The sequence below is a fragment of the Mastigoproctus giganteus genome, chromosome 4, assembly GCF_048544385.1.
Source record: "Mastigoproctus giganteus isolate SK-2022 chromosome 4, ASM4854438v1, whole genome shotgun sequence".
NCBI lineage: Eukaryota > Metazoa > Arthropoda > Arachnida > Uropygi > Thelyphonidae > Mastigoproctus > Mastigoproctus giganteus.
Genome location: NC_143578.1, coordinates 236,287,498 through 236,314,393, shown reverse-complemented (window position 1 = coordinate 236,314,393; position 26,896 = coordinate 236,287,498). Strand labels below are relative to the sequence as shown.

Here is a 26,896-nt window from a genome sequence, read left to right as displayed (position 1 = left end):
CGAATAACAAGGGAAATGTGAAAAGATCAAAGAAGGTGATGACATTAGCGAATAAAATTGAGTTATTAGACAAAATTTCTAATGGTGAAAGTGTCTCCTCAGTGGCAAAACATTATAAAATCACTGAGTCAGCGGTACGATCAATCCAAAAATCGGAAGAAAAACTCCGCCATAGCGTCCATGAAAATGCACAAATTGCTCAAAAATTTGCTCTGTAATTCGTGATGTTAAATTAGAAAAAATGGAAAAGGCTTTAAATCTGTGGATAGAAGACCGAACTCAAAATAAAATTCCGTTAAGTTCCCTCATTATTCGTGAAAAGACAAAACTCCTTTATCAACACTAGCGAAACTGGTGAGAGCACTGGCGGGATAAGTTTTTTAGCTAGCAAAGGTGCTGGTTTGAAAGATTTGTTTGAAATTTCTAATAAATATTACATTTAATATTAAAGTGTTTCTTATTATCATTTAGATGCCATATGCTTGCATTTCACTATGTACTGTCTATGTACATAGTCATATTATGAAGGTACCTATAAAATATACATAGACAAAATTTTAGATTAGTTTTTCTTATATATTTCATACTTTGGAATGGAACCAATTTATTACTATGGGAGCCATAACTCAGTATTCGCGTTTTCAGTATTCGCGGCATTTCTCAGGAACGTAACCCCCGCGAATAGCGGGGGTTTACTGTATTCTCTGGTATTGCATCCTGTTCACCTCACTTCCCCATGTGCAGAAAGGGAGGGGGCAACTGCATCTTGAAATTCACTCCCTCTCCATATACATTTGTGTCTTTATTATTGTAAATCTGGCATTTTGTTGCTGTCAAAGGTACAGTCAGTCCTTGTATAGCATGATAGTTGTGTTCCTATAAACCCTCATGCAATGCAAAATCGTGCAATATAAACAACAGGCCCTATGGGAAAAATAGGGTTAGGTGCCGACAACCCAAAATTGAACACACATTTGTAACCAAAACATTACCAAACACAATAAATAATCATAGTAAAATACTTACGTATTTTATTAAACACCTGCCAAAATTACACTGGCCTCCGGCCCACCAGGGAAACTCCAGAGGCCAGTGTGATTTTGGCCATAAACCATAGTATGAGGCCACTATAAATTTTCCCGGGTAAGAATTTTTGACCCAGTCCGCCTCTGTTTATCGATATTACTTTTCTTTTTCTCTCTGAATTTGCAGTGTCTTCACCAGGACGCTTCCTTTTCACACCTTTTAAGTATTTCACTCATTTTTAGGGAATAAAGCACAATTACAAAACGAGGAGGCATGCTTGATACACATAAACAAAACTGCGCGCGTGTAGCAACTGAATAAACAACACCGTAAAGGTAGAGATTAACACCTCACATTTTCTAAAGCACATTTCTAGGGGTTACTACCATAAAACAATAAAAACAATTTCCAGTTGCGTTTCTGCTAGTGGAATCTGTTATAAACTGGTAGTAAACTCGGTCTAAATTGCATTTGCGATTATACCAATAGCTGGAATTGTGTTGGTTTTTACGTTATTATGGTGAAATGTGTTTCCCCTTCACTAATATAAAAAACATAAATACATTTTCAGAATCTTTTCTTCATTCCTATCGTGTTGCAGTCGGTTGGGGTGATTCTGCGTTTGACTGCCATTTCTTGTAAACACAAAGGCGAATCGTGCATAAGTGAATTCGGTTCGTGTTATATAAGATATCGTTCTCCTATTTATAAATCGTGTATGATCGAATTCGTGTAGTGTAAACACGTATTATACGACAACTGACTGTACTGCTGTTTGCTTATATATTCTCCATATCCAAACAACAAAGATTCATTTATTATTTTAATTACTTACAGTAATTGGAAAAAGTTTGAAATTTTGTGTTTTTGTTGTTATTTGGTTTTTAGGAGCATTAGCAACTAAGGCCGTATTGCTCCGGGGATATGCGGTGGTCATTCCCTGACCTTTCCGCATCCTCCGTATTTGGTGGCCACAGGCTCAAACTCCGGTCTAATCAAGAAGCGTGTGCTATGCACTGCTGCTCCTGCCCACTTGGCTACAAAGGCACCGAAATTTTGTGTGTCTAGGAATAGTCTACAATTAAAAATGAAATTAGATATGGAAAAAACAAAACACAATAAGAAAAGCAGGAAGCATAGGAAGCCAGTTAAACAAATTCATCAGAAACAAAACACAACTAGCCAAAAGACGACAACAGTTGTTTATAATGCAGTTTTTAAGCCTATTTTAAACTATGCAGCTGAGAGAGAAAGAGAGAGGAGAAAGAAATAAAGGAACTGGTCAAAATTAGAATCTTCAGTTTATCATTGCTTCCATATTATAAATGAAAAATAATAAAAAAAAAATTGAACAGCAAATATCCAATCAAAGATAAATAACATAAAGTTAAAATGGTATGGGCATGTGAAAAGAATGGGAGAAGGAAGATTATTTAAAGAGATATTCAAATCAAAAATGAATGGCAGCTAGAAACAAATGAAGAGGATGGCAGATCAGTGGTTCTGAGTGTGCATTAGAGGGAAAAGCACTTACTCTTCCAAAGACTAGAGCTCTAACATGAAATAGGAGAATATCTATTTAAAGCAGCCAATTAGCCAGAATTTTCTGTAAGGTAAAAGAAGATGAGTTTTTGGCCAAGAGGTTAGAATTATCTGTTGATTAGAATTATATGTTCTACTGTAGAGAGGGCAATTTAAATCAACATGCCAGACAGTCCACTAAGTACAAAAATTTTGGAGTGTCAGATAAGTATATCCTATATGTACTCTGGTAAGAACTTCTTGTATAACTTGAGGTTATGTTTAATCTATAACAATTTATAATTTGTTTGGTTTTTCCCAAATGTCTTGTCATTGTTCAATGCATTACTTCTTAATGGTATATTTATAACCTGCACATGGTATATTCAAGAAGTAATCAATGGGGTCTGTGTTTATCACAGCTGTAGGAAAATTGAATAGTCTGTTTTTACTGGCTGGCTTTTTCTGATTGTCTCGTGAGTGCAGTCCAATAGTGCAGAGATCTGATAACATACAAACGTACATGATGGGTGCAACAAATTTTCAGAACATAATAAAGCAGTCACCAACCGATTGCCCGTTAACATCCAACTATGATCAACACAAATGTGTGCAACACTGAAAAACTGAGTTTGGAAAATATGCACTTTATGGTGTATGATATTATTGCTCTGTGCATAAGAGCTAGGGTGTGAAAACAATTATTCATGACCACTTGGTATTTTAAAACAAGTTAGTTAATGCATGGAGTGCATTGCATTTCAGGTAAGTTGGACGTTTGTTTTCTTAAATTATTGAATTTTTTTTCTCTTTTTGTTATTAATAGAAGTGAAAAGTAAATATAGTTATCTCCTTATCAATTAATTACTAGGATTATAACTTAGAACATTTATAACTTAGATTACATTATAACTATAAAAAACTATTATAATTATATAACTTATAAAGCTTATTAGATTACAACTTAGAACATTTAATAATGTAATGCATTAACTTATTTCACTTATTTAATGAATACACTTAATCTATGAATTTCTTTTTTACATACAAACTGTATGGAAAAAAAAAAAAAAAAAAAGAAAGAAATAACAATTTCCATATTACTATTTGTTTTATTTTAATGAAATTTGGGACAGCATGACAAATCTTTCTAAAAGAACTAAATATAAAAATTCATAAAAAATCCACCCACCGAGAGTCAACTTGTTACATGTAGACAGAAGGACAGATCGTCAGACATGGTGAAGTCATATATACATAGACAATTGTGCTACAAAAGGGGCATGTTGCTATGCCTACAGAAAACTTCACTAGTTTTGAGCGGAAGGAGATATATTCCTGTACTGAATAATTGCTTTCTACAAGATGCAGATGCACCACTTCACTCTTGAAATCCCACATGGAATAGTGCAATGAAAGATGCTGCTACTCAAAATATTTGAGATCATCAGTTTATAAGGTCATAACCAATAAAAAATAAATAAATTGATGAAACTAATACTGGAAATTTTAGGCTAAGTCATCAAAAGGCATCCACCATAGAGCCTTGATGTGGCCACCAGTTATTTTCACTTATTTAAGCCAATGAAAGATGTGGCCATGTCAAAGCACTGTGCTTGAAGTGGCTACCTCTTTCTATGCTGTTAGCATCAATGCCTTGCCATGAAGAGGGAATAAATTAAAAGTATCGGCAAAATGATGCACAGAAGCAAAGCTTACACAATATCAGTCATAAAAATAATAACAATTTTTTTAATTTAAATTTGAGCTACTTCATTTGTCTATCCCTTCTAATAATTTGTCCAATCCTTTACATTTGGTCAAACTACATAACTCTAGCTGGTGGCAAATTTCCTTACATCTATCCTGCAACCATTCTTTCCAATTTAGCATTAGCATTAGTAGAGGCATTTGATGCAAGAAAGCAAGCTTATGCAGTATCAGCCAAAAAAAAAAAAAAAAAACCCACTTCCACTTCACCCCTCTGTTCGTTCGAAATACCTGTCCAGCTGAGCCTTAAACTTATTCAGGCTATCAACCTCCACGACAAGGGATGGAAGTCTGTTCCACCAACCAACCACCCGCTGGCTAAAGGCAAATTTCCTTATGTCTATCCTACATCTGTCTTTCCTCAATTTGAATTTATGCCCTCTCAGGTGATTATTCTGAGCAAGAGGAAGAATCCCATCAGCATTGAGCATGCTCAAACCATTCAAGGCTTTATACACCTCTACCAGATCACCTCGCTGGTGCCTAGTCTCCAGACACTGTAATTTGCAAAACTTAAGCCTTTCTTCGTAAGAGCACCCCTTTGTTCCATTCACTAACCTTGTTGCCCTTCTCTGTACTCGTTCCAGCATCTCTACATCCTTCTTGAAATGAGGCCTCCAGACCTGTATACAGTACTCTAGGTGTGGCCTGACCATTGCCTTATACAAGGGAATAATCACCTCCTTATCCCTGCTAGAAAAATTCCTATATATCATCGACAATACACCATGAGCTACTCTTGCAGCCCATCTGCACTGCTCAGAAAACTTCATATCTGCCTGCACAACCACCCCCAGGGTTGTGCAGGCAGATATGAAGATGTACCACAGATGTACCGCATCAATGTACCACAGAGTTGATACATTGCTCTGGGGTTGCTGTTTCCCATATGTAGTACTTTACATTTGTCAATGTTAAACTTCATTTGCCACCTCTCAGCCCATCTGCTCAGCCTTTCCAGATCCTGTTGCAGCAGCATAGTGTCAGTAGTGTCCTTGACAACTCTGCCAACCTTTGTATCGTCTGCAAACTTGGACATTAAGCTTGATATACCATCATCAATATCATTTATAAATACAGAAAACAATAATGGACCCAACACTGAACCCTGAGGGACTCCACTAATAACATTAGTCCACGATGAGCAGTGTCCATTGATTACCACTCTCTGTCTTCTCCCCCTCAACCACCCCTTTATCCATAGCAGCAATTTGCCTCCAATGCCACACAGCTCCAATTTGTGCAGCAGTCTTCCATGTGCAACAGTATCAAAAGCCTTTCTAAGATCCAAGTATATAATATCAAAGTTATTCCCTGCATCCAGTTCTTTTGTGACTGCATCATAGTATCCAATCAAATTGGTCAGGCAAGACTTCCCCTTAACAAAACCATGCTGTGTCTGAGCTATAAATTTATGTATTTAAATTTATGTCCCTTTGTGTGTGGGTGCATGTGTGTCCACGAAAAAGCCAGGATGTCATGAGCATTCAGTTTATTAACAATTTAAATCCTAATTGCTCAGTCAAGATGCTTACGCATATGCAATCTCCTGGCAGATGTTTTCAGATGCTGAAATTTACAAAATCTTACTTATTCAATTTTCAGAACCTAAGTCTTTCTTGGAAAGAAATAGGAATACCATTTCGAGGTATTCCTGGCAAGGAGTACTTCGAAATGGTATTCCTAGACAAGGTCAATGTGGTATCTATGTGTTTCTTGTAAAAAAAAAAAAATTAAGTTCATATCAACTTACATTCCTATAACTTTCCTACATATATTTCAAAGTTAATTTCCTACATCCATGTTCTTTAGTACTAGAAATGCACAAAATGAGGTTAGCTATTTGAAGAACCCAGTAAGTACATGAATATGACAAAACCAGCAAAAACAATTGTGATGTTATTTTTTAAAAAATATAATAAAATATTAAACATTCTTTAATAGAGGCTCCTCAATAATTCATAAAGTTGATAACAAATCTAACAAGGCATTAAAATGCAATATATGCAAGATTAAAAGAAATTCACTAAAATTCTCATAAAACTGTTCAAGATTTTCAATTTACCTCACATTTGCTACATCTTTGACCAGTAACATATGGTTTGCAAGAACAATGACCAGATGGTTCTTCACACTGAACTGTTACTGCACCATTGATATCACAATTACACCCTGAAGAATAAAATATAAATATTTTAAAGCATATTTTATATTTCATAAAATTAAAAACCAACTTGGAATAAAAAAAATTGTAAAAAACATTTTAAAATTTAAACAACTCTTCAATTCAAATTTTAAACAACATTGAAAAACCTTGAGAGTACGTAAACCTGGACACAAATACCATTAATATGCTTGGAAACTTCACAGCAAATTAAAGCCACTAACTTAGAAAATTAAATCATTCTTTCACAGCATCATCTTTAGAGGTGTTTAACACTGGTCCTTCAGGTTGTCACGGACATCCACTCAGATATGCCAGACAAGCTGCACTTGTGACCTGGGAGTCTAAAATGCTGATGGAACTGATATTTGGGTGACATTCAAGTCAAGTGGGCCCAATTTTGGGGATGTCCGGACAGTCTGTGACAGCCAAATCCTATGCTTGCACCTTCACAATGGTGCGACTGTTAGTAATCCTGGGTATAACCTCCATGCGCAAGCACACTGTCAGTGACCACTCAGGTGTGAACCAACGTAAGCAGGGGTCGAGGTGTGGCACCCACAACACATGGAGGAATGTTGCCCCCTCTGTGTTACCAGACAATACTGGGTGGTAGATGACTCTCATCAACTTGTGCAATACCACCACTTTGCTTATTGGAGGCTTGAAGTGGTGAAACCCATGTTTACTCTCCAGAGCTAAGTTCCAGTCAACCCTTCCCCATCTCCTCCATCATGCAGTATGACTGATGACTTTTGATTCTACGATGAACATCATGGCAAGATCCAATCTTCCTTACATTTTGAGGGTCCAGCTCTAAAATGGTATTCGCAGGCTGGCCACCAGTTAGTACACGGGACCGAACCTATTGGTAACTTTTTAGGAGGCTTCTGGATCGGCTAGTGTATAATCTTGCTACCTCTACTCTGCCAGATAGTGACTAGAGGGAGTCCAAGTAGTGTGTATGCGGGGGGGGGGTCATTGTCGAGGATATGTTATGTCAAGGATCTGGGTATATTTTTACCATGTGTACGCCATATCCAAAAATTTAATTACTTCATACAGCATGTCCCCCCCTCCAACTTTTTCTCACTATTGAATACACCATGAATTGTCAAACTAATAGAGTAAGCTTGTCTGCAAAAAGATCTAAACCTCCCAAACACTCCCTAGTTCATTTCACAAATATACGTGGTCTCAATTCTAATCTCAACGATGTCCATTTCCACTAGCAGTCTGCCAAACCCAAGTACTTTTTCTGACAAAATCTCCGTTATTGGTTGATTCAACTACTGCTCATCTCAGTTGCCCAAATTATTCGCTGTATGATTCCTTTCGCCTCAAAGGTGGTACTTGTGCATATGTCCATCCCAATATTCCCTGTCAGAGAATGGCGCCTCCATAGCCAGGTGGGCAGGAGCAGCAGTGCGTAACACACGCTCCTTGATTACACCGGAGTTCGAGCCTGCGAGCCACCTAATACGGAGGATGCGAAAAGGTCAGGGAATGACCACCGCATATCCACGGAGCAATATGGCCTTAGTTGCTAATGCTCCTAAAAACCAAATAATAGCAACAACTATCAGAGACTTGATAATTTGGAATCTCCTCTTTTCGATCTTCTCTGGCTTAAAATCTCTCTACCTTATTGTGCAAATTCATCTGCTCTCTCTACCATTCTCCCAACTCCACTAATCACTTGGAGCACTTTGATGTTCCTCTCTTTGCAACTTGACTTTCTCCAGTCCAACTCTCCTAATGGTGAGTTAATTTTCTTTGGTGATGTTAATGTTCACAATGCCAGCTGCCTTCCATTTTATAGTCACACTGACCCAGCTGGTCAAGATTCTGAGGCTTTTGCAATTACTAATGACCTTGCACAGACTGTTCATTTACCTACAAGAATACTGGACAATCCTAATACAGCCAACACGCTTGATCTCTTTCTCACAAACAACCCTAAGTACACGGTCGAAGTGAGTGATCCTTTAGGCACCTCAGATCACAACTTGGTGATTGTCTCTTCTCCAATGGAGCCTTTATTTCATGGCTATTCCCAACCTCGTATTGTTTTTCATTACAAGAATGCAAAATGGGATGACTTGCGAGATATCTTTTCTTCTTTTCCTTGGTTAGACTACTGTTTCAAAACTTCTGATGTTAATGTTTGCTTTGATCGAGTCAGTGAAATTATTCTTGTAGGAATGGAATCCTTTATTCCACACTCCACTTTAAAATCTTGTCCTTTATCTAAACCTTGGTTTTCCAATAAATGTGCTAAGGCTGTTCAAGAGAAGAACGTTTCATATCATAATTGGCTTGTTTCTAATTCTTCAGTTTCATTTTCTGCCTACACCAAGCTCGCAACAATTCTAAAGTAGTTATTAATCAGTCCAAGCCAGATTTTGAACAGGCTAAGAGTAGAAACTTGCTTCTTGCCCTAATGGTAGCCGAGCATTCTGGTCTCTTGCCAAAGATATTGGGCACAACTTTTGCCCATCTCAGCTCCCACCTCTGTCAAAACCAGATGGTTCTGTTGTCACTTCAGCCAAGGATAAAGCTGACCTGCTAGCATCCTATTTTTTTTCCTACTCATGTATTAATGATCTTGGTAAAACACCTCCCAATATGCTCCATTCAATGCTTCCTGTGGTTTTCCGTCAAAAGGATGTCAGAAGGATTTTGATGAATCTTGATGCTAAGAAAGCTCCAGGTCCTGAATGGTATTTCTCCACTTGTTCTCAAAACCTGTGCTGCTGAACTTACTTCTGTTCTTTGCTGCCTTTTTTCACTTTCTTATTCCCAAGGTGTTTTTCTTTATGCTTGGAAATTTTCTTATATCCAGCCAGTTCCTTAAAAGGGTAACAAATCCCTCCCATCCAATTATCATCCCATTTCAATTACTTCTACTCTTTCTAAAGTAATGGAGAAATCAATTAACCGCCGGAATCCACTGACGGAGCTGACGGAATTCCGACTCTGACGGAATCCACACTGGTGATCAACGATCACCAGTGTGGATTCCGTCAGTGTCGATCCACTGGTGATATTCTGGCTTATGTTACCCATTTATGGACAAATTCAATGGAAAAGTTTGGTGAAACACAAGCAGTTGCTTTTGACATCTCAAAGGCTTTCGATCATGTTTGTCATAAAGGTCTTCTTAACAATATCTGCAATAAGGCCTCTAAGGTTGGGATTATTCATACCACAAATTTAAACAGATACGCCAACCATTTAAAACTGATTTAATAATAAAATAATACAAAAAACTGTAAAATAATATTTACAAAAATTGATCATTTACAAAAAACTGGTTTGAGACAAAAATAACATAAAATAAAATAAGTAAATACATTAAAATGCATTAAAATATAAATTTAAAAGCAATAGAAACACTATTGAAGCTTTCATTATTGAAGCTTTCATTAAGTTTCATTATTGCTGAGGAAGGAGGCAGACACCTCCTTCCTCAGCAATAATGAAACTTAAGCGACACATCCTTAAACACCAGGTTCACGGCACATGTGGATGACTAGGCACATACTCGGTATCAATTTCACGTGTACCAGAACCGGAAGTGGCCTGGGGGCGTGTAAAACTAAAACGTTTATCTCTGGCAAAAACCACTGCCTCAAAAAAGGGGTGAAGTCCTACTCCCCTATCTCTATTCATGCTATTGTTGCCAGAGGATCCAATGCACAGACTTTCCAGCCACTTGCGGTCCCAGAATCTATGCACCGGTCAAGGATGACAGCATTGTCTGGAGAGACCTGGTGTTGTTTTTCCCAATAGTGCTTGGCAATGGCAGATTTATTGAGCTCTGCAGTCCGTATCACTCTTGAATGTTCCCCCAGATGGTCCTTAAGACGCCATCCTGTCTTTCCCATGTAACATTCCCCACAATCTGGGCATGTGATCTCATATACGACCCCACTACTAGAGTCCCTAGTAATGGGGTCTTTGACCTGTGACACTACTGTGTGCAACCTCCGGCCCGGGAGCTGCACACAGTGTGTCTGAAAGTCGCGAAACATCCTCGCAATGCGATCTGACAGGCCGATAGTAGGGAACATACACAGTGGTAAGCGGTACAGGCAGAACTACCCAATTGGGCTCTTCCTCTCTATTGTATTTATCAATGACCCTCTGGGGGTAACCGCATCTCATAAGATCTCGTAATTTGCCTAATTTCCTTCTCCCCCTCCTCAGAGGTGCTGCAATGCATCCTCACCCTACCCAAAAGTGCCCTGGCCGCACTATTTTTATGTTGGGCAGTCTGTGCCGACCTATAATGTGTATACTGGCCCCTACACATCAGTTTCCTATAAACCTTGGTTCTAAGTCTGGGGCCTTCCCTATATACCATTATATCCAGAAATGGAAGGGTGCCATCTGTTTCTACCTCCGAGGTAAATTTTATAAACAAGCTTAACAAGCTTTCAACTTATGGTTTGCCAACTGTTTTTTATAATTGGTTATCTAGTTTTCTCTCTGATCGCTCACTAAGGGTGATGGTAGATGGCTCTCTGTCTTCTGTTTGTTATTGGGTTTTTAGGAGTATTAGCAACTAAGGCCATATTGCTGCAGGGATATGCGGTGGTCATTCCCTGACCTTTTTGCATCCTCCGTATTTGCTGGGCACGGGCTTGAACCCTGGTCTAATCAAGAAGCGTGTGCTAGGCACTGCTACTCCTACCCACCTGGCTACAGAGGCACCTCTCTCTCTCTCTCTGTCTTCTAACTTCTCTACTAATGCTGGAGTTCCCCAAGGTTCAGTTCTGCCCCCCACTCTTTTCCTCTTGTATATTAATGACCTTCTTCCTTGACTGGAAATCCTATCCATAGTTTTGCCGATGATAGCACATTGCATTCCACTTTCCATTTTGAGAAACCTTGCCCTGCTCAATCAGCTTCAACTTTTCGAATATCCACTACCAATTCCTTAAATGCCAATCTACAGGTAATTCTCCAGTGAGGCCAAGACAACTTAGTTGATTTCAATCCTTCTAAAACTCAGTCTTGTCTTATATCTCGCAAAAAAGGATTCTTCTGCTCCTATGCTTATCTTTAGTGACACTCCGATTTCTAGGCAAAATGATATACCTCTTTTGGGGATTACCCTGACTTATAATCTCTCTTGGCACAAGCTCTCTTTAATAATCTCTTTACAAATATTGCTTCCTCTGCATCTATAAAACTTGGTTTACTCTTTCGCTCTCGGCGTTACTTTTCTTCCAAACAGCTGTTCACTCTGTACAAATTGCAAATCCGCCCTAACATGGAAAATTGTTCCCACAACTGGGGCAGTGCCCCCAAAACCTCTCTCTCAGGCTTCTAGATTCCATTCAGAAGAGGGCAGTTCGGTTAATTAATTACTCCTCTCTAACAGAGTCTCTCCACTTGCTGTCTTATAGACATACTGTTTCTGCTACATGCCTTTTCTACAGATACTTCCATGGGCACTGTTCTTCTGAATTGGCTTCTATAATTCCCGCTCTCTCTTTCAAAACAGTCCGAACACATGACTACCACCAGCCAACATCCATGTCCAACTTCAAACTCACAGAACCAACTTTTCATCTTCCTCGTTTGTTCATTCAACTGCTGTTTTCTGGAAAAATCTTCCTTCATATGTATTTCCTGAAAATTACAGACTACAAAAGTTCAAGTCTAATGTCAATAAATATCTCCTTTCGTCTTCTCAACCTCAACCTCCAACCCAAGTAGTATTGGTTCTAATACCTCTGGTGTTTTGAATTTTCATAAAAAAAAAATAATAAATAAAGAGTAAAATGTATGTAAGCATTTTACTCTGTTAACTCTTATTTAAACTTTAATGAAATTAATATTTTCATATTTTCATGTATTTATTATACTATTCTCATGCTAAATTACTGTTTAAATCCATTTTCTATAAAAAAAAATAAAATAAATGATTTTTGAGGTCTGTCAGGAACACAACTTTCCATCATAATATTGTGCTTGAAAAAAAAATTGTTTAATGCAAATTCAACTAATACAAGCTTTCCCAGGAATGTATTACTTGCATTACTGAAAGCCGGGGAGTAATTATAACTGTAAATGAGGACATCACATTTAATATTAAGATTAAAATACATTTAAGATTAAAATAAAGTGATATGTCAATAATGTCAAAATAATTAGAACTTATATATTTAAAGTTAATATTCTAAAGCAATTTTATATTTAAACTACTTATGGTAGTTCAGATCATAAAGATTTAATACACACAAAAGACATGGGATTTTTATTTTTAACTCACATTTACATCCATCTTCAGAGAAACTATAATAACCATCCAAACATGTGTCACATCTTATTCCAAAAACTCCAGCTTTACAAGGACACTGTCCAGATACAGGATCACAAATTTTGGAGGTGGAACCTGTTTTATTACACCGACATGGTATACAGCCCAGTTCAACATTACCATAACCATCCTACAATGCGAAAGATTATCATTGTATTTAGTATTATTATAACACAAAAATTTTCTAATCTCACGATTTTTTTAAAAATTCTTAAAAATTAAGAAAATTCAGCTTAAATACAAGTGTATTGAGCAACAATTTGTAAAAACTGATTCCCAAGGCTTTTCTTAAAATTTATTCTTAAAATTTTGAAGTTATCCTCTCTAACACTTGAAGCAAGTTTTTAAAGTGAAAGTGTAATTATTAATCATTATAAATATTCAGTATGCAGAGTGAACATAGCAAATGTTTTCTGTATAGAAGAAAAAAAAAAGTAAACTGCTCTTATTCAAAATTCACGTATAAAAAATTAATGGCATTAATGAACAAGATTTATTACAATTAATTTAAGGTGGGCCAAAAATATTAGTTTAATTATTATTAGCTTAATTCACCAAGTGCAAATAACTTTTATGGTATTAATTATAATGCTCTTATCTTTCTTTTCAATTTGATGTTAAAGATAAGAGAATGGTTCAATAACGCTGCCCAATGTGAATTCAACACAGAGCTGTACCATACCAAGGAATCTTTTAGACAAAAATGTAACTCACTGGGAAATTTCACATACAAGGAAATGTACAAAGTAAAGGTTACTATCATAAGAATCAAATTAAAGCACCAAAAAGAACTATGGCATTTATTGCTATAGAGGAGCAGTTCTCAACCTTTTTTCACTTGTGAACCCCTTCAACATAATATTTTTTTTATCGCAAACCCCTTTCACCATAATATTTTTATTGCAAACCACTAAGCCTATATTCTCTGAAATCGTATAATAGTTCTGAATTTTTATTATAAAATATTTCCAGTACTACGTTTTTATAAGCGATATTGCATAATAATAAAAATTATTATTAAGTACCGATACATAACAATGGTCTTTGAGAATGAAAAAAAATTAGTATGGAAAACATTTATTTAACATGACATACTGTAAGATAGTAAACTAATTAAAAGGAATTGTGGGAGATGTCATTTCTTTTGTTGGCAATTCTTTACTTTATATTTAATTTCATTTTACTTTAGTGTTTATTATTAGTTATATTTTGTAGTTTACAAAAATATACGGTATCTGTGTAAATCTAAAGCAGAACCCCCAGGGGTTTGTGAATCACCAGTTGGGAACAGCTGCTATATAGAGTAATAAAGCTCAAAAAAAATTCAACATAATATGCAAAGTCAAATATTAGTAGGACAAGTGTCATATGAGAATCTTTTAGCAGTATATCATGAACCACTATTAGTATCAGTACTTGTGACATGATGTTGGAAGCAAATCTTATAGCAGCAGAAAAAAAAAAAAACTTAATTTCCCCATTCCTTCAAAATTTTTGGTCCTTAAATTTATTCAAACTACCCTCTTCCACAACACTAGGTGGAAGTTTATTCCAACAATTATTATTATTATTATTATTAGTTGTATAGTGCAAGGAAGCCTGAGGCTTATGCTGCACCAGCTAAAAATAAAAAAAATTCTGAATTACCCTGAGAGAGAGAGAGAGAGAGAGAGAGAGAGAGAGAGAGAGAGAGAGAGAGAGAGAGAGAGAGAGAGAGAGAAAACAAGAGTCAGAAGTAGAAGGGAATCACCAAGAAAGAAAAGAATGATTATATCCAGCTCAGAATCCTGTGTGTGTGTGCCAAGCCCATACTCACCAGATGTGAGTTCCTGGGGTTAATTTTAGTATCCAATATAAATTTATGCTCCCTTTTGTGTTTCATCTGCAAAGGTAAAAGGTACCAATTATCATTTAATTTACTTAACTATTTTAAAGCCTTAAACATTTGAATTAAGTTACCAGAGACTGCAATTTAATCCCAGTCTTTCTTTGTAAGAATATCCTTTTTGCCCCAAACTAATCTTGTTACCTTCTCTACACTTTTCCAACAGATCTATGTCTTTTCCAAAATGAGGTTTCCAAACCTGTATGCAGTATTCCAGATGTAGTCTAACCACTGCCTTATACAGTGGGATAATCAGTCTTTGTCCCTTCTGAAAAAGTTCCTATATACCAATGACAGAACTCCATACGCTGCTATAGCTGCTTGTTTGTACAGCTCAAAGAATTTCATATTGAACCATACAATTACCTCTAGATCTTTTTCATACTCCACTACCATAAGTTTGGTATCACCAAACGTTATTCTGGGATTATTACTAACTAAATACAGTACTTTGCATTTATCACTGTGAAACCTTAATTGCCATTTTCCTAGCCCATCAGCTTAGTTTATCTAGATCCTCTTCAAGCAGTAACCCGGATTACTGTCATTAACTACAGTGCCCACCTTTGTATCATCAGCAAACTAAATATCAAAAATGTATTATCTACATCAATTTCATTAATAAATATTAAAAACAGTAAGGAGGCCTGGAATTCATTGGGTTGGATTGGATGTTAACCAGAGCACACATGTATAGCAAACTGCTACACTTGATTGTATATACTAGCTGTACATTTCGGAACTTCATAGCAGGTTATTGTTTGGAATAATTTTGAGTTTTTTTTTATATTTTTTATTTAATATACTAAACTGTAGCTAATATATAGTTTGATGCATATTAGCATTAGCAGTGGCATATTAGCATTAGCATTAGTAGAGGCATTTGATGCAAGAAAGCAAGCTTATGCAGCATCAGCCAAAAAAAAAAAAAAAAACCCCACTTCCACTTCACCCCTCTGTTCGTTCAAAATACCTGTCCAGCTGAGCCTTAAACTTATTTAGGCTATCAACCTCCACCACAAGGGATGGCAGTCTGTTCCACCAACCAACCACCCGCTGGCTAAAGGCAAATTTCCGCACGTCAATCCTACATCTGTCTTTCCTCAATTTGAATTTATGCCCTCTCAGGTGATTTTTCTGAGCTAGAGGAAGAATCCCATCAGCATTGAGCATGCTTAAACCATTCAAGGCTTTATACACCTCTATCAGATCACCTCGCTGGTGCCTAGTCTCCAGACACTGTAATTTGCAAAATTTAAGCCTTTCTTCGTAAGAGCACCCCTTTGTTCCATTCACTAATCTTGTTGCCCTTCTCTGTACTCGTTCCAGCAGCTCTACATCCTTCTTGAAATGAGGCCTCCAGACCTGTATACAGTACTCTAGGTGTGGCCTGACCATTGCCTTATACAATGGAATAATCACCTCCTTATCCCTGCTGGAAAAATTCCTGTATATCATTGACAATACTCCATGAGCTACTCTTGCAGCCCGTCTGCACTGCTCAGAGAACTTCATATCTGCCTGCACAATCACCCCCAAGTCCCTTTCATTCTCTACCACTGTCAGTGTAGTACCACAGAGTTGATACGTTGCTCTGGGGTTGCTGTTTCCCATGTGTAGTACTTTACATTTGTCAATGTTAAACTTCATTTGCCACCTCTCAGCCCATCTGCTCAACCTTTCCAGATCCTGTTGCAGCAGCATAGTGTCAGTAGTGTCCTTGACAACCCTGCCAACCTTTGTATCATCTGCAAACTTGAACATTAAGCTTGATATACCATCATCAATATCATTTATAAATACAGAAAACAATAATGGACCCAACACTGAGCCCTGAGGGACTCCACTAATAACATTAGTCCACGATGAGCAGTGTCCATTGATTACCACTCTCTGTCTTCTCCCCCTCAACCACCCCTTTATCCATAGCAGCAATTTGCCTCCAATGTCACACTGCTCCAATCTGTGTAGCAGTCTTCCATGTACAACAGTATCAAAAGCCTTTCTAAGATCCAAGTATATAATATCAAAGTTATTCCCTGCATCCAGTTCTTTTGTGACTGCATCATAGTATCCAATCAAGTTGGTCAGGCAAGACTTCCCCTTAACAAAACCATGCTGTGTCTGAGCTATAACTGAAGTCTTGTCTAAATGATCATGCAGTGCTTCTTTAACCAGTGCCTCCATTAATTTTCCTGGAACAGAAGTTAAGCTCACAGGTCTATAATTACTTGTGTCAGCCTTTGATCCTCCTTTGTGAATTGGGGTCACATTTGCACATCTGGAGTCTATGGGTACCTCCCCTGAGTCCAAGGAAGCTCTCATAATTATGGCTAAGGGTTTGCTTACTTCCTTTGCTGCCTCCTTTAATATAACTGGATAGATCCCATCCACCGCAGGTACCTTTCTTGTGTTTATCTTCAACAGTTTCTCCTCCACTTTACTCCCAGTTATTTCAAGATTCTGTAGCTGACTGCTAGAGTTGAATACACCTCTGGCATTCCCCTTGCTGAATAACTCCTCATGTGCGAATGTCAATGCAAAATATTCATTTAGTTTGTTAGCTACCTGAGCAGGATCATCAACAGTTGACCCATCAATATCAAGTGGACCAATCTGATTCATCCCCTTCCTTCTAGAGTTTACATAAGTAAAGAACTCTTTGCTGCAAGACAGCAAGCCTATACAGGCATATGATGCATATGATGCAAGACAGCAAGCCTATACAGCATCAGCAAAAAAAAAAAAAAAAAAACTTCCCATTTCACATATCCATTCTCTCCAATAGTTTGTCTAGTTCTGCCTTGAATTTATTTCAGCTATCAACTTCCACAACGGCAGATGGAAGTTTGTTCCAGCAATCAACCACTTGCTGGCTAAAGGCAAATTTCTGCACATCAACACTGCAGCCGTCTTTCTTCAATTTGAATTAATGTCCCCTGAACTGCATAATCTGAGCAAGAGGAAGAATTCCATCAGCTTGCTGAAACCATTCAAAGCGTTATACACCTCAAACAGATTACCTCGCAGGTGTCTAGCTCCAGATGCTGTGCAATTTGCAGAACTTAAGCCTTTCTTGGTATGATCACCCTTTGTTCCCCTCACCAATCTCATTGCCCTTCTCTGTACTCATTCCAGCAGCACTACATCCTTCTAAAATAAGGCCTCCAGACCTGTATGCAGTACTGAATGTGTGGCCTGACCATTGCCTTATATAAACAGATAATCACCTCCTTAACCATGCTAGAAAAATTCTTCTATATCATTGACAAAACCCCGTGAACTGACCTGGCAGCCTGTCTGCACTGCTCAGAGAATTTCTTACCTGACTGCACAATTACTCCTTTTCATTCTTCACTACCCTGAGTGTCGTACCACACAGTTGATGCATTACTCTGGGGTTACTGCTACCCATATGCAGTACTTTGGATTTATCAATGTTAAACTTCAGTTGCCACTTCTCAGCCCATCTGTCTAACTTCTCTATATCCTGTTGTAGTAGCAAGCTGCCATAACTGTTATTGATAACCTTGCCAACCTTTGTATTATCTGTCTCAGCTAATAACATTAGTCCACGAAGAGCAGTGTCCATTGACTAACACTCTCTGTCTTCTCCCACACAACCATCCCTTTATCCATAGCAGCAACTTGCCCTTAATGGCAAAATGCTCCAATTTATACAGTAGTCTTTTATGTGCAACAGTATCAAAAGCTTTCCTGAAATCCAAGTATATGATATAAAAATTATTTTTTGCATCCAGTTCCTTTATAATGGCATCGCAGTATCCAATCAAATTCAATTGGTTACACAAGACTTCCCCTAAACAAACCCACGCTGTGTCTGAACTATAACTGCAGTCTTGACTAGATGATCCTGCAATGCTTCTTTAACCAGTGACTTTAGCCAGTGGGTGGTTAATTGCTGGAACAAACTTCCATCTGTCATTGTAGAAGTTGATAGCTTAAATAGATTCAAGGCAGAACTAGGCAAACTTTTGGAGCAAGTGGATGAGTGAAATGAGAGGAGGGGTTTTTTTTTTTTTTTTTTTTTTTGGTTATTCCAGTCTTTGGGGACCTCCCCTGAAGCCACTGATGCTCTCATAATTATGGCTAAGGGTTTGTTTACTTCTTTTTCTGCCTCTCTTAATATTACTGGATTCCACCCCAAGTGCTTTTCTTATGTTTAACTTCAATTTCTCTTCCACCTTACTCTCAATTATTACAAAATCATTTAGCTCATTGTTAGAGGTTGATAAACTTCTGGCCTTGATTTCTCTACAGAATTTCTCATATGTGAATGTAGATGCAAAATACTCATTCAGTTGATTCATCCTCTTCCTTCTGGAGTTTACATATATTAAGAAGTCTTTGCTGTTTTTCTTTGCATTCTTTGCCAAAGATTTCTCATAATCTTCCTTCAATGCCTAACCGGCTTTGTGACTTGATTGCAGACTAGCTTATATCTACTATGGGCTTCTGTGTTGCCTGATAATATATGCACCACTTGTGCATTTATCTTCTCTGCCACATTGGTTAGTTTATTTTTGCATTTAGTTAACTATTCATAAAGCTACAGCTTAATATTCAGAAGGCCTTTGTTATCAATATTTTGGTGAGAACCTTTGTAACCTTCACTCTGTAAATTAAATTTAACTTCACTAGTGGTTAAACCTTTGTCAACAGTTTCATTTTCTGTAATATTTTGGTAATTTAAATTCTGTAATATATTGTAAATTTAAATTTTGAAATCTTTCTAAAGTTCAAATTTTATCTTAATAATGGTTACCACACGGTTCACTTACAATACAATGTCCAAGGATATTGTGGCTGACACAGAAATGGTTATTATTTGTATAGCCTGTAGCATGTATTCTGAGGTTGGTCTGGTGGTCAAACCTAGCTCAACCGACAATTCTTTTCTTTGCACCCAATGCAAGAGTATACTGATCTCAAATTAGAACTTGTTGCATTACAAGAACAATTTGAGTCACAAAAGAAATGAGTGCTTACCCTAAAAACACAGAAAAGAATGGAATGAATTATATTAGGAATCAGACTGTTAGATAAGAAGAGAAACACATGGATTAGGCAGCAAACTCAAGTAAAGGACATTCTTATCAAAACTAAAGAACTAAAATGGTCTTGGGCAGGACACATAGCTCGAAGACATGTTGACAGATGGACTAAGAAAATAACAGAATGGTACCCGAGAGGAGCTAGAAGAAAACCTGGAGGACAACGACAGAGATGGGCAGATGAATTCACGAGTTCGTGGGTAGTAAATGGATGGCCATTGCACAAAACAGAAAGAACTGGAAAGTTGCTGGAGAAGCCTTCATCCTGCAGTGGATTGAAAATGGCTGATAATGATGATGATGACCCTAAAAACAAATATAACTGGGAGCTTGTCGAGGACTCAAGTATCACATGACTTGTCAAGTGATGCACCCCTGATTCAGATTCCAGATAAGAATAGTCAAGTGCATTCCACTCTTGTTAAAGGTGAACTAGTTTTTTTAGGAGATTCTATTGTCAGGGAAATGAGTAATATTTTTTGTAATAAAGATAGGTGGATAAGAATCAGGGTGTGTATCCAAAATCTTTGATGTGAGAATTAAAAAAGTAATCAGGGGGTAGTCCTCCAACATGAAAATATTTTGAAAATTATGAAATCAAATACACTAAATGAAAGCTATTTTAATATTGTACCAAAGAATAAAAAATGCATATCACTCTTCTTAAACTGTTCATATATTTATTATATTTAAATGACATCATTGCAATGTTCTATTTATACTCTGGTATGATCACTATGTCAGAGAGTTTACAACTGATAATTTCAATAATGAATACAATTATTTGATTATTTGCATTTGAGTGAACTATGGTCCATGTGTGTGTGTGTGTGCGCATGCCACACACTCTTGCACTTGACCACCTGACTACATCAAGCCTATTTATTTGGTTTCAGCAATTCAATGGAAAGAACTTTCATATATATGATGTAACTGTGGCCTTTCCACTGATTTCCACTTTCAAATAAAGGATAAAATAAAATTTACAATACACTGGTGTGCTAATAATGAAAACGCATGAATAAGATCACACAAAGCAAACATCAGATCGCTGCTTTACTAATGAAAAATGTATGTGCATTAGAAATGAATGACAGAACTGTTTATAGTGTCATTCATTTCTAATGATAAATAGTGACAAGTAGCACAAGACTGGCATTGCATTTATATAGGAAATGTTATGATTCACAATGATGTAGTTAGAATAATAATTTATTTAGCGAATAACAAATATATATTTTCACAACACAGCAAATCTAATGGTGACCCATGTTTTGATTGGGATCCATAAGTTTAAAATCACTACAATAGGCAAGAATAATTAACATTCTTTTAATTTATCCTTGGCTTGCTAAAGTGAAATTTTCAGAGATATAATTCAGTAATTATGAGTTTTAACTTAAGTCAGTACCTAACACAGAACAATAATTTTACTATATGTTACACAAAAATGCATTCATAATTGTACATAAAATTCAATAAGCTATAAGCAACATCTTTTACCAAAAACACAAAGAATGATCCACCTCTAATTTTAATAAGATAAATTTATAATTATAAACAGAACGGACAGAAACAGCTTTTTACTAACTTACAATACATCTATTACAATTTTTTCCAACGAAGTTTGGCTTACATCGACACTGGCCAGTACCGCGTTCACATTCTGGGCTTTCTGACCCTCGTGGCCCACAGGCACAAGCTTTAAAAAAAAAAAAAAAAAAATCTTGAAATTAATATTTTTCACATTTTGTGTAAAATATCCATCTCAAAGTAAGCAGTTTCATTTCTGTAATATTAGTAAATTAAAAGATATAATTACAAAATACTTTTTGTAGTACTAAAATGTTGTTTAAACTAAATTTTTTAAAAACAATTATAAATTTCTTTTAATTTTAATTTCGCTTATATATGTGAAAATAAAAATGACAATTATCTTTATAATACACTTTTTTTTTTGTCCTCGCCTTTTCCCATTATATATATATATGTGGGATCAGCGTTTTTATTGTTTTGGCATGAAATTTTTACGGCCGGATGTCCTTCCTGACGCCAACCCTCACCCTTTTTCCGAGCTGGGGATATGCGGTGGTCATTCCCTGACCTTCCGCACCCTCCATATTTGGTGGTCACGGGCTCGAAACCCCTGTCTAATCAAGAAGTGTGTGTGCTACGCACTACTGCTCCTGCCCACTTGGGAGGCGCCTATCTTTAAAATACACTCATTTTCCATATTCATTAATGCCTATTACTAATGTTATATAGTAATATAACATAATATAATTTGTAATATATTATAACACAGCACAATATAGCATAATTACATAGTATTAGTGTTATTATTATTATTATTATTATATTAAAATAATAATTATGATGATAATTTAAATGATAAGTCAATAAAGACCAAACTCGTTTTGTAAAAAACAGAAAATCTGTTTTAAAAATAAGGAGGAAAACAGCTGTACTTGAAAACTATAACACAAGGATAACAATTTTTTTTTTATCCTTTGTAAACACCATTACAAAGGATTAAAAGAACTGCCTAAATAAAGGGAGCAAATCTAACTAATTAATCATCCCATAAACAGCAATCCTATAAGAATGATAACATATGTCCTGTATAATAAACTTATTTCTAATATCTTTATTATCTCTGAACAGGTAATAAATATATTAGAATTCATCATAATAATAAATTTTATGTTCCACATGTTTCAACTCAGCTGTGTGGACTAAGCTGAAATATAAGAATTGTAAAATTAAATTTAAATCAAAAATTAGTCTTCAACCTGAGCAGAGGTAACTTGATGTCGGCACCAACAGTGTGACTGTACCTGGCTGCACCCTATCCAAAAAATATTGCAATTTGCATATTTTAATTCGGACAAAATTAAGTAATAAAATTTTGAACAAAAGATCCCATACACACACCCTGCACTGTACATTATGATCTTCTAAGCTGGCTCTGAAACTGAGTATCCTCATTTGAACATTAACAAGTTCACCAACAATGCAGTTAGGTGTTCAGTACATTTTCCCACAAAACAGTTTTTATTAACTTATTATTCTCAACCCTTCAACTTGTGTAAACCAACTGTCCAATGTATTAATATATTATATATTACCTCAGGCTACATCAGTTAACTAACTAAATAAATTCAGATATATACATATATTAAAAAATGTAACTTACATCTGCAGTCATGATGTAATGCACTACCATAATGCCCATCCAGACACTCATGACAGTTCCAACCACCTGTATTATTCATGCATTTCAGACACTGTCCAGTTAAAGGATCACACCATCCTGGCATTGATCTGTCCTCATTACCACTACAATTACATATCTGGCAATAACCTCCAGACACTAACGGATTTCCAAAGTAGCCTTCTGTACATCTAAAACATTGAATCACAGAATATTTCATTTCTTGCACAATGTATTATCGTAGCAAAAATTTCCATTTTAAAAAGTTAAAAGTTAAAAATTAAATTGAAACTAAGGATTGTCAATGAATTATTCTGTAATCATATGAAATTACTGTCTAATTATTATAATAAACCATCTAACGCATGCACGTTAGATGGTTTTATGTGAAACATCCTTGACGAAATTCAAGTTAGTGAAATCCACATCCATCTGCAAAATCTGCATCCATTTGCAATGTGCATATGGCACATGACCTTGGTATTTATTACTGATGTTTCATATCAATAATCATTTGATTGTAGCCAATAAAATGGCAGCTGCAGGAACTATGAATATGCAAGTGTGACCTCTAATTCACCTCTGGTGGAAACTGCAGATGACATCACTTCCATGTCCCATTTTTCATGATCGATCAGATTTACTCAGTTGAGGTCCCCCAAGGATGTTTCACATCAAAAACAAAAAATACGACACCTCCCATTTCATCTATTCATTTCCTCCTATAATTTGTCTAGTTCTCCCATTTCATCTATTCATTTCCTCCTATAATTTGTCTAGTTCTTCCTTGAATTTATTTAAACTATCAACTTTCACAATAACAGAAGGACGTTCTTCCAACAATCAACCACACATTGCTAGAGGTAATCTTTCATGATCCATTTTTCATGATCGATCAGATTTACTCAGTTGAGGTCCCCCAAGGATGTTTCACATCAAAAACAAAAAATACGACACCTCCCATTTCATCTATTCATTTCCTCCCATAATTTGTCTAGTTCTTCCTTGAATTTATTTAAACTATCAACTTTCACAATAACAGAAGGACGTTCTTCCAACAATCAACCACACATTGCTAGAGGTAATCTTCTGCACATCTATTCTGCAACCATCCTTCCTCAATTTGAATCTGTGCTCCGTGTGTGTGTGTGTGTGTGTGTGATCTGACCAAGAGGAAGAATCCCATACTAGAACAGCTTCACTTCTGCAAATTGCGGCATCTGGAGACTAGGCACCTCCAGTGTGATCTGACTGAGATGTTAAGGTCTTGAATGAATTGAGTAAGCTTAATGTGAATGGCATTGTTCCCATTACTGAACCTACACACATGAGAAGACATAAGTTTAAAGTTGAGGAGGGACAATTAAGTGTAGACGTGTGGAAGTTTGCCTTCAGCTAGCAAGTGGTTGATTGTTGGAATAGGCTTCCATCTGTTGTTGTGGAGGTGGATGGCTTGGATGGGTGAAGTGTGTGGGGAGGGTGGTTTGTTTTTTGGCTGATGCTATATAAGCTTGCTTTCTTGCAGAATTTTCCACTACTACTATTACAATACCTAACCAGGTTATCACTGGAATTCTACAGCTGATGGGCTGATATTCAGGACCCACACATAAGCCGTGTGGACAGAATTTCAACAATGTCTTACTATTCTGATAAATCAATTCTCTGTTTGCATCTTCTGAATTATTCTGGTGCTTTAGAATAATGAGCCTACCAGAGATTACCATCCATGTGTGAGCTCGTAGTAGTAGTAGTAGTAGTAGTGGCACTTGATGCAAGAAAGCAAGTATAGGAGCTTATGCAGCATCAGCCAAAAAAAAAAAAAAAAAAAATCACACCATACCCTCCAAATGCCTGTCCAGTTCCTCCTTAAATTTATTTAACCTATCAACTTCCACAACGACAGATGGAAGTTTGTTCCAGCAATTAACCACCCGCTGGCTAAAGGCAAATTTCCGCACATCTATTCTACATCTATCCTTTCTTAATTTGAACTTATGTCCCCGTAGGTTCGTATTCTGAACAAGTGGGAGGATCCCATCAGAATTCAGCGTGCTCCACCCATTCAAGGCCTTATAGACCTCAATCAGATCACCGCGCAGGTGCCTAGTCTCCAGCCACTGCAATTTGCAGAACTTAAGCCTCTCTTGGTAAGAGGATCCCTTCATTCCCCTCACCAATCGTGTTGCTCTTCTCTGTACACGCTCAAGCAAATCTACATCCTTCCTAAAATGAGGCCTCCAGACCTGTACGCAGTACTCAAGGCGTGGCCTGACCATTGCCTTATACAGAGGGACAATCACCTCCTTTTCCCTGCTAGCAAAATTCCTATATATCATTGACAAAACCCCATGACCTGCCCTAGCAGCCTGTCTACATTGCTCAGAAAACTTCATATCTGACTGCACAATTACTCCCAGGTCTCGTGTAGGACAGGGTCAAGGTGTAATGTCAATATTGCATTATTTAGTGTTTAAAAGGAAGCTTTTCTTCTAGAATTTGCTTGGCTGTTCATTTAGATTAAGTACAATTCTTCTTATGTTTGACATATGTTCTCTAATAGAGACCACCTACCAGCTGTTGAGAAGCAACATCAAAAAAGCTGCCTTGGAAATTCCTCCGATTTTTAAATACATAATGGAGTTGTCTATTGGGTGGTCTGATTTGCAATTTAAAAAAGATTTCCCTGTGATCAGACTAATGTAGCAAGAGCTTAACATCTGCTTGTATTTATTTATTTAGGAGAATTATTATGGGTTTTTTTTTTGTTGCAAAATAATGTCACTTCCTTGCAATGTTCGGCCTAATTAATACTAATATATACAGTCCATTTGAAAAGTGATTACATAGTATAATGGAAGACAAATGAAACAAAGTGAACATAAAAGAAGATAAAAGTATTCAAAATGATTCAATCATCCATGATATATAGCTATTGCCTTGGAGAAAGCTATAACACAATGGGAAATGAAGGATGTGCACAGGGTTTCATAAACCTTCAATCCAGGAAAAAAGAACAAAAAAAAAGCAGTTGACCAGCTGTAGCCTCTACAATATGACAACCAGCAAACTCATAACTAATGCACTGTATGAAAAATATATGTGGGAAGACTACTCAAATATGTTTAAAAATCATATATTTAACTCCACATTATTTATCATTAAAGCAATTTTAAATGGTTAATTGAGTACTTGGAGTAGAGATAGACAAAAGACTTAATCGTCTTTCCTACCCAAAAAAAAAAAAAAAAAAAAAAAAAAGTAAGCCTAATATGCTAAATAATAGTGCAATCTTGTCAATTTCAGATCCAACTTTGGGTATCCATTATCAAGACAAAGTTGAGCAGGTCATAGGACCAGTGCTGTAGTTCTAAAATTAGCAGAAGGTATACTCTGTGAATGTTGTTCATGAATGTTATAATTTTAAATATTTTAATAAGATTTGTTTTTTCAAGTCTTCCAAAAACCAGAAGGTATACACTATTCACCTAAAAATATCCAGAGGGTATACAGTGTATAACTGCGTATACCCTCCACTACAGCCCTGCATAGGACTCCTCCAAGTCCAGAAACCTTGGAGAAGACTTATCTGTTCAACTTGCTGAAAATTGCATAAATAACATGGAGTCAGTTAAGCGTATAATTTTTAAATATTTTTGAAATACATACTTAACAAACCAAAACTCCTGTGGCCATGAAAAGTATTAAACACAAGAATAAATATCCTGTAATATTGACCTCCAATAGGATGTGCAAAATATTGAATCTTAATGATAATTTTAACTTTGTGGCATTTAGAAGCTGCCCGATAATATTTACAAAATGCAAATTACTGACTGAATTTATAAGGTTTGCTATTGTTATTTAGGAGCATTAGCAACTAAAGCCATATTGCTCCGGGATATGT

General features: G+C 36.5%; 1 protein-coding gene across 6 annotated transcripts in view; it reads right to left on the bottom strand.

The window, feature by feature from the left end:
* LOC150087516 (laminin subunit alpha lam-3-like) overlaps positions 1 to 26,896 on the bottom strand; it is a 746,420-nt gene that overhangs the window by 405,624 nt on the left and 313,900 nt on the right. For all 6 annotated transcript variants that reach the window (XM_090371226.1, XM_090371225.1, XM_090371229.1 and 3 more), the window contains 4 exons: positions 22,972 to 23,180; positions 21,371 to 21,477; positions 12,768 to 12,945; positions 6,383 to 6,489 (listed from right to left, as the gene is read on the bottom strand). In XM_090371226.1, the coding sequence (XP_090227352.1) occupies positions 6,383 to 6,489; positions 12,768 to 12,945; positions 21,371 to 21,477; positions 22,972 to 23,180 (601 nt within the window). The remainder of the gene's footprint in view (positions 1 to 6,382; positions 6,490 to 12,767; positions 12,946 to 21,370; positions 21,478 to 22,971; positions 23,181 to 26,896) is intronic.